Genomic DNA, 12,969 nt, shown 5'->3' with positions numbered 1-12,969 from the left:
GCCCGGCTGTGCAGATCGGACTCACAATCTCCGGCTTCCCACCAAGGTTTGGTGCTGTTTTTCTGCCTCAGCTTCCCAAGTGCTGGGACTGAGGGGCTGCAGTTACCATGCTCTGAAGGCTGAGTTTTCATTTTTAGTGAGACTGCTTCACTCTGTTGGCCAGGCTGGTCTCGAACTCTTGACCTCATGATCCGCCTGCTTCAACCTCCCAAAGTGCTGGGATTACAGGGGTGAGCCATCACACCTGATGCAAGGGATTCTTCTGCCTCAGCCTCCCAAGTAGCTGGGAATACAGGCACGCGCCACCATGCCTGGCTAGTTTTTGTATTTTCAGTAAGAACGGGGTTTCACCATATTGCCCAGGCTGGTCTTGAACTCCTGACTTGGTTACCTGCCTGCCTCGGCTTCCCAGCGTGCTGGGGTTACAGGTGTGAGCCACCCGTGCCCGGCCAAGAGATCCACTTTATAAGGTTGGGTTTTATCAGATTTTGAAGTTTCCTTTTAGCTCTGAGGTTAGTGATTCTAAATATGTGGTCATGTTGCAAACATTAAATTGTTTCATTAGTCTATGGTGCTATTTTAAAACATTTTATCCGCCAAGCTGTGGTGGCTCATGGCTGTAATCCCAGCATGTTGGGATGCCGAGGCAGGCAAGATCACTTGAGGCCAGGAGTTTGAGACCAGCCTGGCCAACGTGGTGAGACCCTGTCTCTACTGAAAATATAAAAAGTAGCTAAATTGTGGAGGCTCGTGCCTGTAGTCCTGGCTCCCCAGGAGGCTGTGGCAGGATAATTGCTTGAACCCAAGAGGCAGAGGTTGCAATGAGCCAAGGTTGCACCACTGCACTCCAGCCTAGGCCACAGAGTGAGACTCTTTTTTTTTTTGAGACAGAGTCTTGCTCTGTCTCCCAGGCTGGAGTGCAGTGGCGCAGTGTCAGCTCACTGCAAGCTCTGCCTCCCGGGTTCACGCCATTCTCCTGCCTCAGCCTCCCCAGTAACTGGGACTAGGGGGGCCTGCTACCATGCCCGGCTAATTTTTTTTGTATTTTTTTAGTAGAGACGGGATTTCACCGTGTTAGCCAGAATGGTCTTGATCTCCTGACCTCGTGATCCGCCCGCCTCAGCCTCCTGAGCCGCTGGGATTACAGGTGCCTGCTACCGTACCTGGCTAATTTTTGTAGTTTTAGTAGAGATGGGGTTTCACCATCCTGGCCAGGCTGGTCTTCAACTCCTGACCTCGTGATCTACCCTCCTCGGCCTGCCAAAGTGCTGGGATCACAGACATGAGCCACCATGCCCAGCCAAGTTTTGTATTTTTAGTAGAGACAGGGTTTCACCATGTTGGCTAGGCTGGTCTTGAACTCCTGACCTCAGTTGATCTACCCACCTCGGCCTCCCAAAGTGCTGGAATTACAGGCGTGAGCCATGGATCCAGCTGAGACTCCGTCTTAAAAAAAAAAATCTGGGCTGGGCGCAATGACTCACACATGTAATCCCAGCACTTTGGGAGGCCGAGGCGGGCGGATCACAACGTCAAGAGATCGAGACCATCCTGGCCAACATGGCAAAACCCCGTCTTTACTGCCTATGGGATCGTACTTGGCTGTCCTCCACGTAGAAGAAGCTAGACCCAGCACTTTGGAATGCTGAGGCAAGGAGATCACCTGAGGTCAGGAATTCGAGACCAGGCTGACCAAAATGGTGAAACCCTGTCTTACTAAAAATACAAAAATTAGCTGAGCATCGTGGTGCACACCTGTAGTCCCAGCTACTTGGGAGGCTGAGGCAGGAGAGTCACTTGAACCTGAGAGGCGGAGGTTGCAGTGAGCCGAGATCGTGCCATTGCACTCCAGCCTGGAGACAGAGCGAGACTTCGTCTCAAACATAAAAATCTGTTATATACTTATGACCTTACATAAATGAAAAATGAGAGAAAAATAGCCACTTGATTTCTTTTTGGCTCTTTTCCTCCTAAAATCCCTAAATGCTTCATAGTAAATGCCTCATTCGTTCTCACTACATTGTGTTAGGTAGGTTGATAAAATTTCATAAAATAGATGAGAAAATTTTATATAAGTTTATTCAGTGCTTGCTAAGCCAATATGTTTTTTTGTAGTTCCCCTAAAATAATGTGGTAATAGGTTAAAAATGATGTAATTTGTAGAAGACGTCGTCCTCTTTTCTGGTGTAAGCTTGGATGGGAGTCATTTATAGTTCTTCACCAAACACAAGAAATTGTGGGGATCAGATTGGGTTTAGTCTTCATGTGGTCTGAGGCAACCAACCAGAGGCATGGTTTATGTCGTCTGGTTTTAGACCTTCTGCCACAGTAATGGTTTCCTAATGTTTCTATTTTGCAATTCTCTAATCAAAAGAAAACCCAGGAAGATGTATCCATATAAATTGACATAAATTATCCAATCTAGGTGTCAGGCCTAGTGGCTGAAGATTTCACTTCAAATGCCAGAAGGATAAAAACATAGACTTTTGGGTACAGACCTTCGTTATTGTACCATTGTCTCGTGTCACCCTTTGCCACTAAGGTCACCTCTGGTTTCTACTTGTTTTTATTCTGTATATGAGTTGATTAAGGCTACAAGCTTTTATAAGGAAGCTGAGCATCAGGTTCTCCATGTGTGATATTCGGTGGCCTTTATCTAATGTGGAGTCCCACAGGACTAAATAGAAGAATGGACAATTTCTTTTTTTTTTTTTTGAGACGGAGTCTCACTGTGTCTCCCAGGCTGGAGTGCAGTGGCGCGATCTCGGCTCACTGCAAGCTCCGCCCCCCGGGTTCACGCCATTCTCCCGCCTCAGCCTCCCAAGTAGCTGGGACTACAGGCGCCCGCTACCGCGCCCGGCTAGTTTTTTGTATTTTTAGTAGAGACGGGGTTTCACCATGTTAGCCAGGATAGTCTCGATCTCCTGACCTTGTGATCCACCCGCCTCGGCCTCCCAAAGTGCTGGGATTACAGGCTTGAGCCACCGCGCCCGGCCGACAATTTCTTTAACCATGAGATTGTCTAAGGGAAGATCCTTTCAAAACACTTCGGTTATCTTAAAATACTTTCCAGTCAGACTTCTCGTCAGTTATAGTTGATAAGTAAATGGCTCCTTTGTTCAATCAGGACTCTTAATTTCTGAAGGAACTTTGTTTCAAATTAATTTTAAAGTTACCTGGAAGAAAATTTTTGTATTTAGATATAGATATAAAACATTCTGTCTTTGCTTTAACCTTTAACTAAATTAAATTTCTTAACCAAAGGAAAGTGCCACGTTGCATTTTTCATTCTAAAACTTCATTGTCTTAAGCCACATTGAGGTATAGTTTGTTAGGTAGTAGAAAAATGGCGTGTACTGAGAAACAGTTGACTGAGTATAAATTTTTTTTTAATTGTGTAATTTTGATTCTCAACATACACTTCATTGTATCCTAGAATAGGAACAAAGTTTATTGTGACACAAACTGGTTGTCAACCTATTTTTTGAAGAGCTATAAACCTGAGTTTTTGCATACGTCAAGGTATGCATCTTAAGTGCTTGAGCTTGCTCTCATGGGAATATTATTTGTTAGAGTAACCAGTTTTGCAAACTCTAAATCAGTGTCCATTCCGTTAAGCTCTTTAGAGAATTACTCAATAAAATTTAACATTGAAGTGAACACAGTTGAAATATATTGGCTACTGTGGTGTGGATTATCTATAAATTTTGGAATAAATGACTTCTATTTTTTTTTTTTTTCCAGAATACTTTGCATTTAAAATTTAGATCTTCTTACATGGAAGAGGTCAAATCCAGTTATAGCAAAACACCTTTACTGCAGAGGCCATATAACCAAAAAGTCCAAAGGCCCAGCCCAGTGGACCATTTACTTCAATGATGTTCAGTACAAAATTTCACTGCCATTAAAGACTTTGGAAAGTCCCTTTTAAGTTGTAACAGGATTTGACTATTAGTGTGGATTTCGATAACCCTTCTTTAGTTCATGTAATAAATGCCCTTTGAAACTGGAAGTATACTGGTTTCTTGCACCCATATAGCTTTCTCTGGGCTTTTATGCAAAAGATTGTATTTTCTGAATGTCTTAATATGTTGCTGTCTTCTTACCTGCCTGGGGTTGCCTTCAGATGTGGTTGAGGACTTGTTTATACAAAAAGTCCTAGAAGACCTTAAGTTAAAATTAGCTCTCCAATTTTCAAGTATTTTCTTTTGGCAGAATAAGTTTTGGGTCCTATGAGAGGTAAATAGGTTGGTTGCCTCTCTTGCTATAGCCCATCTATGAGCAGAACAAAAACTTTGTTTTTGAGGGGGATGGAGTTACTTTTTACCTTGTTCCCTAATGGATTATATTTAGGACTTCAGGTTTTAGAAATCTCACAGAATTCTGTAGTTAGAATAGTATCACAGAGATAGTGTTAGGTTTTTCAGGCAACAAAATTGGAGTGTTACCTGTTGCCCATCTGGGCGTGGCTTTGATGAGTTCTATATAAATGACGAGTGTAGCCTAATTTTCTGTCATGTGCTACCTAGCATATACATTTCTGACAGTCAGGTGGATTATCTTGAAATTTTAGACAAACTTTCTGCCTCCTTGGAAAGCTCTACATCTCCTTGTGATTGGAGTGTGGGTTTCAAGATTCCAGAAGGTGGGTGTCTTCATTTTCTATTTTCAATGCACTCTAAAGATGACCTGCTTACAGGTTCTCTGAGGCAGACCTCAGTTGCTCTTATGATATGTAACTTTGCTTTGAAAAGGAGTAAACAATTACATATCCAAATACAGAATTGTCAAAATGTTTAATCATTAAGCCACTACAAATTGACATTTTAGTGAAATAAATTGATTTTGAAATGTTTTTCAGTTTATATTGAAATATCTGAAGGCACCTCTAAAATTTGTGTGATGACACAGGTATAGATTAAAAGATTTAATTATGAATGGGTAGTATACTGTGAAGACTACAGAAGTGAACAGAAAGATATGACTGGTTGTTTTGGTTTTTAGTTTGAGATTTTAAAAAGATCTGTGAAGGTCAAGTTGATCATTAGTTTTGATTGCATCCCACAGGCTTCTATAAACTGGCTTAAAAATGGCATACTCCATTTTCTGGTATATTCATTGTAACTTCAGGAAGTATTGAAATGGTCATATTCAAGTCTGGGAATGTCAAAATGTATTTTAATGCATTAGTTCTTTTTCTTTTTGTTTTTGGAGACAGTTTTGCTCTGTTGCCCAGGCTGGAGTACAGTGGTGTGATACCGGTTCGCTCCAACCTCTGCCTCCCAGGTTCAGGCAATTCTCCTGCCTCAGCCTACGCAGTAGCTGGGACTACAGGCCTATGCCACCACGACCCGCTACTTTTTGCATTTTTTTAGTAGAGATGGGGTTTCACCATGTTGACCAGGCTGGTCTTGAACTCCTGACCTCAGGTGATCTCTACCTCAACCTCCCAAAGTGTTGAGATTACAGGTGTGAGCCACTGCACTTGGGTTTTTTTTGTTTTTTTTGTTTTTTCAAATGGAGTTTTGCTCTTTTTTGCCCAGGCTGGAGTGCAATGGCGTGGTCTCAGCTCACTGCAACTTCCATCTCCTGGGTTCAAGCGATTCTCCTGCCTCAGCCTCCCAAGTAGCTGTGATTACCAGCATGTACCACCAGGCCCGGCTAATTTTTATATTTTTGGTTGAGAGGGGATTTCACCATGTTGGCTGGGCTGGTCTCAAACTCCTGACCTCAAGTGATCTGTCTGCCTTGGCCTCCCAAAGGGTTGGGATTACAAGTGTGAGCCACTGCACCGGCCTGCATTAATTCTTACTGTCCTTTGTCATTACGATTTTGCCCATGAAAACCAAAATGTTGCTGTCTATGTGACCCTTTGAACGTATTAAATATTTCCATATGTAAATGGGGGCAAAATGGACTTAATGGTAAATTACTATACTTGATGAAAATTTTCATAAATGAACCAGTAGTAGTACTTAAATGTGAACATATTGTATTGTAAGTTTGTTTTATTAATGTATCTTGCGGATTACAGTAATGCTTTTGTTGGCCTTTTATATGACAAACTATATTTAAAGGTTCACATTTTGATTTGTATTGCCAACAAGCCCTTTTCCTTGTTAAAGCTGTAGCTAACTCAGGAGATCATTGCAGTTCCTAGTCGTAGAGGATGGTGTCTTTCAAGTAATGTCTTGTCTGCTGATTTTCAGTAATGTTAATATAAGGCAAAAGGGATATTGTTTACCATACATAGCAATTTTTTTTTTTTTTTGGACAGAGTCTTACTCTGTCGCCCAGGCTGGAGTGCAGTGGCAGAATCTTGGCTCATTGCAACCTCCGCCTCCCGGGTTCGAGCAGTTCTCCTGCCTTAGCCTCCCAGTTCTCCTGCCTTAGCCTCCTTAGTAGCTGGGACTCAGGCGCACGGTACCATGCCCGGCTAATTTTTATATTTTTGTTAGGGACAGAGTTTCACCACATTGGCCAGGCTGGTCTTCAGCTCCTGACCTTGTGATCCACCTGCCTTGGCCTACCAGGGTGCTGGGATTACAGATTTTTTTTTTTTTTTTTTTTTAGTGTAATTATGTAGCATTGTATCATAGTAAAACTAGCCAAAAAAATTTATGAAAGGATAAAAATATGATTCTGACCATAAAAGGTAGTATATTATGGTGGGTTCTTAAGCAAGCATGATAATGGCGAATTTGTTACTTCTCAGGAGGAAAAAAAGCAAGAGCAGAAGTCGTAGTCATGAACGAAAGAGAAGCAAAAGTAAGGAACGGAAGCGAAGTAGAGATAGAGAAAGGAAAAAGAGTAAAAGCCGTGAAAGAAAGCGAAGTAGAAGCAAAGAGAGGCGACGGAGCCGCTCAAGAAGTCGAGATCGAAGATTTAGAGGCCGCTACAGAAGTCCTTAGTATGTAACTATAGTTACGATTTTGGTTTGAGGGTTATTCTCTGGGTATTCATATAGCAATTAACTTCAGTGATTTGAATTGTGAAATTTTTTTTAATGATTGGTTAAAAAGTATTGAATTAAGGATATTGGCATTGAATGCTAGTAAAGTGAAAAATACAGTGCATAGACAAGTAAAAATTTGCTTTTACTAGTCATACCAATTATTTTCTGTTAAACTATCAAAGTTTCTAAATTGTATGCCAATCAGCGCAAACTGGATAAAAGCACTAGAGTGCTTGAAAAGGATGACATTGTAGTGCCCAAATACTTGAGAAAGCTTAACAGTGTCTGGGCTGTTACAGTATTTGCTAAATACATATTTACTTAAAATTGTAGAGTTCTGATGAATACAAAGTTACACATGTATAGTTAACAGTAAGTAAAAAATCTTGTCACTGTGGCTGTTTTTAGCTGAAATGTCAGGCCAGTTGTGAATTTGTTGTGTATGCTCCTTGATAAAGATTCTTTTTTGGGCTCATCTGTATTTAAGGTTTGTTAATAGTAAAAGGTATTCTAAATTAAAAATGTTTTGAAGATTAGGTCACTAGAAATTTGGATGTGGATATTTAAAGTTGGAAATAAATTTATTACGGTTATTAAATATATTAATCACCTACAATTCTAAGGATTGAATAGCAATCTTTAATGCTTTGTGAGGTTAATTCATCTTAATAAACACACTGCTGTAAACTCTGGGATATATTATAAATAACCCTTCTAACTTTAAGATTTGAATGGTTAAGGATGGAATTCAAAGACAGACAGACTTGAATCACTTGGGCAAGGTACTTAACCCCCTAAGCTAAGCATTTGTTTTCTAACGTTTTAAGGAGATAACAAGTTTCAGATAAGCTATTAATGAGTAATGAATGAGAAGAAAATGAAAGTGCTCAGAGGACTTAATGGATTCATGAAATGTTTTGGCATTACATGAATTCTGATTCTGGCTCTTTTATCTTTAAAATAAAAAGAATTAAACTGCATGATGCTGGATTCCTCTAAGCTGCTTATTTCATTAACTTTTTAATAGCCGAAAATGGGACCACAATGCATTTTAATTCTGAATGCTGTGCAGCATTAGGAAATTCTCTGCTTTTGTCCCGTTTATCAAGATTCTGAGCATTCTTAAAATGGGATTATGTTAAATCTTTTTACCTGGATGAACTAAATGAGGGAAAAGGAATTAGCTTAATTCCTTTTGAGGTATGAATACTTTGTTTACTGGGATCCTGGCCTAACTTTAATAGAAAATTACTTAGTTCTTATGTTGGGTTTGAGGCTGTAACTGAGAATATTTTATAATTAAAGGGAAAAGAAAATAGCTTATAACTAATTACTTGAGAACTTTAATACATCCAGTAAATGATTCTCAGTCATCACCATTAGTCTGAATTGCAAAGGACCAATTTAATATAAAGTGTTTTATTTGGAAATACTTGCATGTTGTAGGTAGGCATAGTGTTCATGAAAACTAATTCAAATGTGTGGATCACAGGCCACTACATACTTATTTATTTCGCTGTTCTTCTGGAATAAGATAGCAGGATGAGCACTAAGGGACAACTGGCTAGTCCCTTTAAGTTAGCCTGGTCTTTAAAGAGTCACAAAAACTGTTATTACAGAATAATTACCTTTGTGATCTTTTTGAAAACACTCTGTTAGTCATGACAAGTCCTCAAAATTTTTCAATAGAATTCGTAAATTACCTTCAGATCTTCACGATGGAATATTTTGCAACAAGCAACTGAAGTATAGTGTGTTAAATGGTGTCATGCTGTCTAAGAGTTACTGGTGAATGGGAGAATACCTAGGTTGCGTGACTAAAGAATTCACTTTAGTTTTTAAAAGCCTTTCAAAAAGAAGACTTGTATGAAAATTGTGTATATACATGTACACACATACATTCCCAGGAGAGGATACACACCAAATTGTTAACCATAGTTACTGCTGGTATGAGGAAAGTTCAGAGGGATTTATTTTTTATATGTGTGTGTGTTTTTTGTTTTTTTTAAATTCTCAAGACTGTATATATATATATATAGCTTACAAAGATATCTATAGTCTGAGAATGGGTGTGTTCATTTTCAGAATCTAAAAATTTTGAGGCTGTAACCTTTGGTCTTGGCACCTCTCAGTGGTCCAGGATGGATAAATACAAGGGCAGCTTGCCTGGGATAAAGTTAAGAGACATCTAAGTATTTTTGTTTCCTCTTCATAACTGAGGTGGAAAAGCAGCAGCCTAACCAATGTTAGTCTTGCTGGAGAGCGCATGAATGCGATCTTAGCAAGACCCTAAACCTGTAACTAGTGTAATTTTGTGTTTCCTTTTTAGCTCCGGACCAAAATTTAACAGTGCCATCCGAGGAAAGATTGGGTTGCCTCATAGCATCAAATTAAGGTTTTTAAACATACTTCTGAATTGTTTAAATTGTTTTTCAAGGAACTAATGTGCTGTACTTGTTTGGATAACTTCTGAAACTTTTTAACTTTGCAGTAGACGACGTTCCCGAAGCAAAAGTCCATTCAGAAAAGACAAGAGCCCTGTGAGGTAGTTTTCTTCTTTAAAGCCTTTAGCTCTTAAAAAGCTTTTGCAGCTTATGGTACTGTTAACTTTGATGATATTTAGTAATTTGGACCATATTAAATCTTGCTTTTGCTTCCTTTTACAGTTCTAGTACTTTAAAGTCAAGTGAATTTCTACTGAGTTTTCAGTAGTTTTCACTTTAATTTCATATAATTAAAAAGAAGCAAAAGTTATTTATTTATTTATTTATTTATTTATTTTGAGACAAGAGTCTCACTCAGTCACCCAGACTGGAGTGCAGTAGTGCAATCTTGGCTTACGGCAACCTCTGCCTCCTGGGTTCAAGTGATTCTCCTGCCTCAGCCTACCAAGTGTACCTGGGATTATACAGGCATGTGCCACCATGCCCGGCAAATTTTTGTGTTTTTAGTAGAGACAGGGTTTCACCATGTTGGTCAGGCTAGTGTTGAACGCCTGACCTCATGATCTGCCTGCCTCAGCCTCCCAAAGTGCTGGGATTACAAGTAGGAGCCACCACGTCCAACCTAAAGTTTTTTTTTTTTTTTTTTTTTTTTTGAGACGGAGTCTCACTCTGTTGCCCAGGCTGGAGTGCAGTGGCCGGATCTCAGCTCACTGCAAGCTCCGCCTCCCGGGTTCACGCCATTCTCCTGCCTCAGCCTCCCGAGTAGCTGGGACTACAGGCGCCCGCCACCTCGCCCGGCTAGTTTTTTGTATTTTTTAGTAGAGACGGGGGTTTCACCGTGTTAGCCAGGATGGTCTCGATCTCCTGACCTCGTGATCCGCCTGTCTCGGCCTCCCAAAGTGCTGGGATTACAGGCTTGAGCCACCGCGCCCGGCCAAGTTATTTTAATGTGATCTTATTTTCCTATTTTAATTAAAATAAGCTTTTTTTGCATTTCTTATTTTTAATGTGGATATTTATGGGATATTCATGGGATACAGTTATGTTTTGATTGGGATATTTATGGGATACAGTTATGTTTTGATACATGTATGCAGTGTAATGATCAAATCTGGGTAATTAGCATATTCGTGTCATACATTTCTTTGTGTTGGCAACGTAGCAGTTACAGAAAACTACACTTATTTATCTTTGGTATTAATAAATAATAAGTTATTTGAAATACCTCATGTGGAGAAGTAGTTGTAACACTAAGTTTTACTGTTTGGCTGTCCTGAGGAAAACTGTTTCATCTCTAAAGTCTTAGTGATTTGAATTGTTACTCCTAGGTTCTTAAATGTTTACATGGATTATTTTACTCTTTAAAAATAAGAATTGTAGGCTGAGCATGGTGGCTCACGCCTGTAATCCCAGCCCTTTGGGAGGCTGAGGTGGGTGGATCACACGGGGTCAGGAGATCGAGACCAGTCTGGCCAACATGGTGAAATCCTGTCTCTACTAAAAATACAAAATTTAGCTGGGCATGGTGGTGCACACCTGTAGTCCCAGCTACTTGGGATGCTGAAGCGAGAGAATCACTTGAACCTGGGAGGTGAAGGTGCAGTGAACTGAGATCGCGCCACTGCACTCTAGCCTGGTGACAGAGCGAGACTTGTATTTGTTCAGTCTACCATTTTGGTTCAAGGAATATTTTGTCAGGTGGTAGCATTGTGGTTATTTGTTTGTTCTTTTTTGAGACGCCCGGCCAAAAAGCTTTTGCTTTTTTTTTTTGAGGCGGGATTTCACTTTGTCACCCAGGCTAGAGTGCAGTGACGAAATCATGGCTCACTGCAGTTTCTAACGGCCGGTCATAAGCTATCCCACCCAACTTAGCCCTCCGAGTAGCTGGGACTATACAGGTGCAGCCACCATGCCCTGCTAATTTTCCTTTTTTTTTTTTTTTTTTGAAGAGACAAGGTTTTGCCATGTTGTTCAGTTTGGTCTGAAATCCAGGGCCAAGCAATCTGCACACTACTCCCGGCCTTAAAAGCTTTGTGCCTGGCGTGGTGGCTCATACCTATAGCAATAAGGTCAGGATATCGAAACCAGCCTGACGAACATGGTGAAACCCCATCTCTACTAAAAGTACAAAAATTAGCCAGATGTGGTGGTGCGTGCCTGTAATCCCAGTTACTCGGGAGGAGAGGCAGGAGAATTGCTTGAATCCAGGAGCTGGAGGTTGCAATGAGCCAAGATCACACCACTACACTCCAGCCTGGGTGACAGAGTGAGACTGCGTCTCAAAAAGCTTTTGTGACAAATCTTACAGGTGAAGTGACCACCCCTCATCCTCCATACATCCTGAGAGTGTCCAAAAAATGGAAAAGAGCATGTTGAGGCTTACATCTTAAAGGATTGACTTAAAATATTAATTGATATTTTGCAACAGAGATGATGTTAATAGACACTGTATCTGAATTTGTAAAGTAGAATTCTTAGAATCATTGAGGGTTTCACTTCGTTTGCCATTTGTGATTGTCAAACTTAATTTCACTTTACAGTTACATGGTTTTGTTGTAAATAATCATCCATTACACTGATTTTGGATCAGTCTGGCATTTGTGATTGGTCTGGTGATATGTTTTATGACTGTGGTTAAACTGTCAGGCTTCTGGTTGACCCTTGCTTTAGAAAAATTACCCCTTTTGGGCCAGGCGTGGTGGCTGCAGCCTGCAATCCCAGTACTTTGGGAGGCTGAGGTGGGCAGATCATCAAGGTCAGGAGATCGAGACCATCCTAGCTAACACATTGAAATCCTATCTCTACCAAAAATACAGAAGATTAGCCAGGCTTGGTGGCACATGCCTGTAGTGCCAGCTACTTGGGAGTCTGAGGCAGGAGAATTGCTCGAACCCTGGAGGTAGAGGTTGCAGTTAGCCGAGATTGCGCCACTGCACTCCAGCCTGGGCGACAGTGAGACTCCATTTCAAAAAGAAAAAAAGAAAAGAAAAATTTTACCCTTAGTGAGATTGTAAGGCCAGTAGACTTCTGTACTAATTCCATGTAAGATGTGATTACAAGAAACAGTAAACCTTATTCTTTAGAAGGATTTGAGTTACATTGAGTAGCTTTATGGACGTTTTTGGTCAATAGATCTTACTGCAAATGGGCTTGGGCTGACTGGGTGCGGTGCCTCACGCCTGTAATCCCAGTACTTTGGGAGGCTGAGGCGGGCAGATCACCTGAGGTCAGAAGTTTGAAACCAGCCTGGCCAACATGGTGTCTTCATCTGGAAAAAATAAAAGAAAAGAAAGGAAAATGTTCTTGGGTATATGACAAACTAGTTTCATAGCCTATTCTGTTTTTTTTTTTTTTTTTTTGAGACGGAGTCTCGCACTGTTGCCCAGGCTGGGGTGCAGTGGTTGGATCTCAGCTCACTGCAAGCTCCGCCTCCTGGGTTTACGCCATTCTCCTGCCTCAGCCTCCCGAGTAGCTGGGACTCCAGGCGCCCGCCACCTCACCCGGCTAGTTTTTTGTATTTTTTTAGTAGAGACGGGGTTTCACCCTGTTAGCCAGGATGATCTCGATCTC

General features: G+C 40.8%; 1 protein-coding gene across 11 annotated transcripts in view; it reads left to right on the top strand.

Moving 5' to 3' along the window:
• Positions 1–12,969, top strand: part of RBM39 (RNA binding motif protein 39) — a 41,342-nt gene that overhangs the window by 4,738 nt on the left and 23,635 nt on the right. For 7 of the 11 annotated variants that reach the window (XM_009216218.3, XM_017944603.2, XM_017944602.2 and 4 more), the window contains 3 exons: positions 6,716–6,910; positions 9,285–9,350; positions 9,447–9,500. In XM_009216218.3, the coding sequence (XP_009214482.1) occupies positions 6,716–6,910; positions 9,285–9,350; positions 9,447–9,500 (315 nt within the window). Of the gene's footprint in view, positions 1–4,573; positions 4,646–6,715; positions 6,911–9,284; positions 9,351–9,446; positions 9,501–12,969 lie in introns of all 11 variants that reach the window. The other 4 variants (XM_017944608.2, XM_017944607.2, XM_009216221.3 and 1 more) reach the window with 2 other exon arrangements.

Source organism: Papio anubis, chromosome 16 (genome assembly GCF_008728515.1).
Source record: "Papio anubis isolate 15944 chromosome 16, Panubis1.0, whole genome shotgun sequence".
In the NCBI taxonomy this organism is placed as follows: domain Eukaryota; kingdom Metazoa; phylum Chordata; class Mammalia; order Primates; family Cercopithecidae; genus Papio; species Papio anubis.
This window is presented reverse-complemented; position numbering and strand designations above follow the sequence as displayed.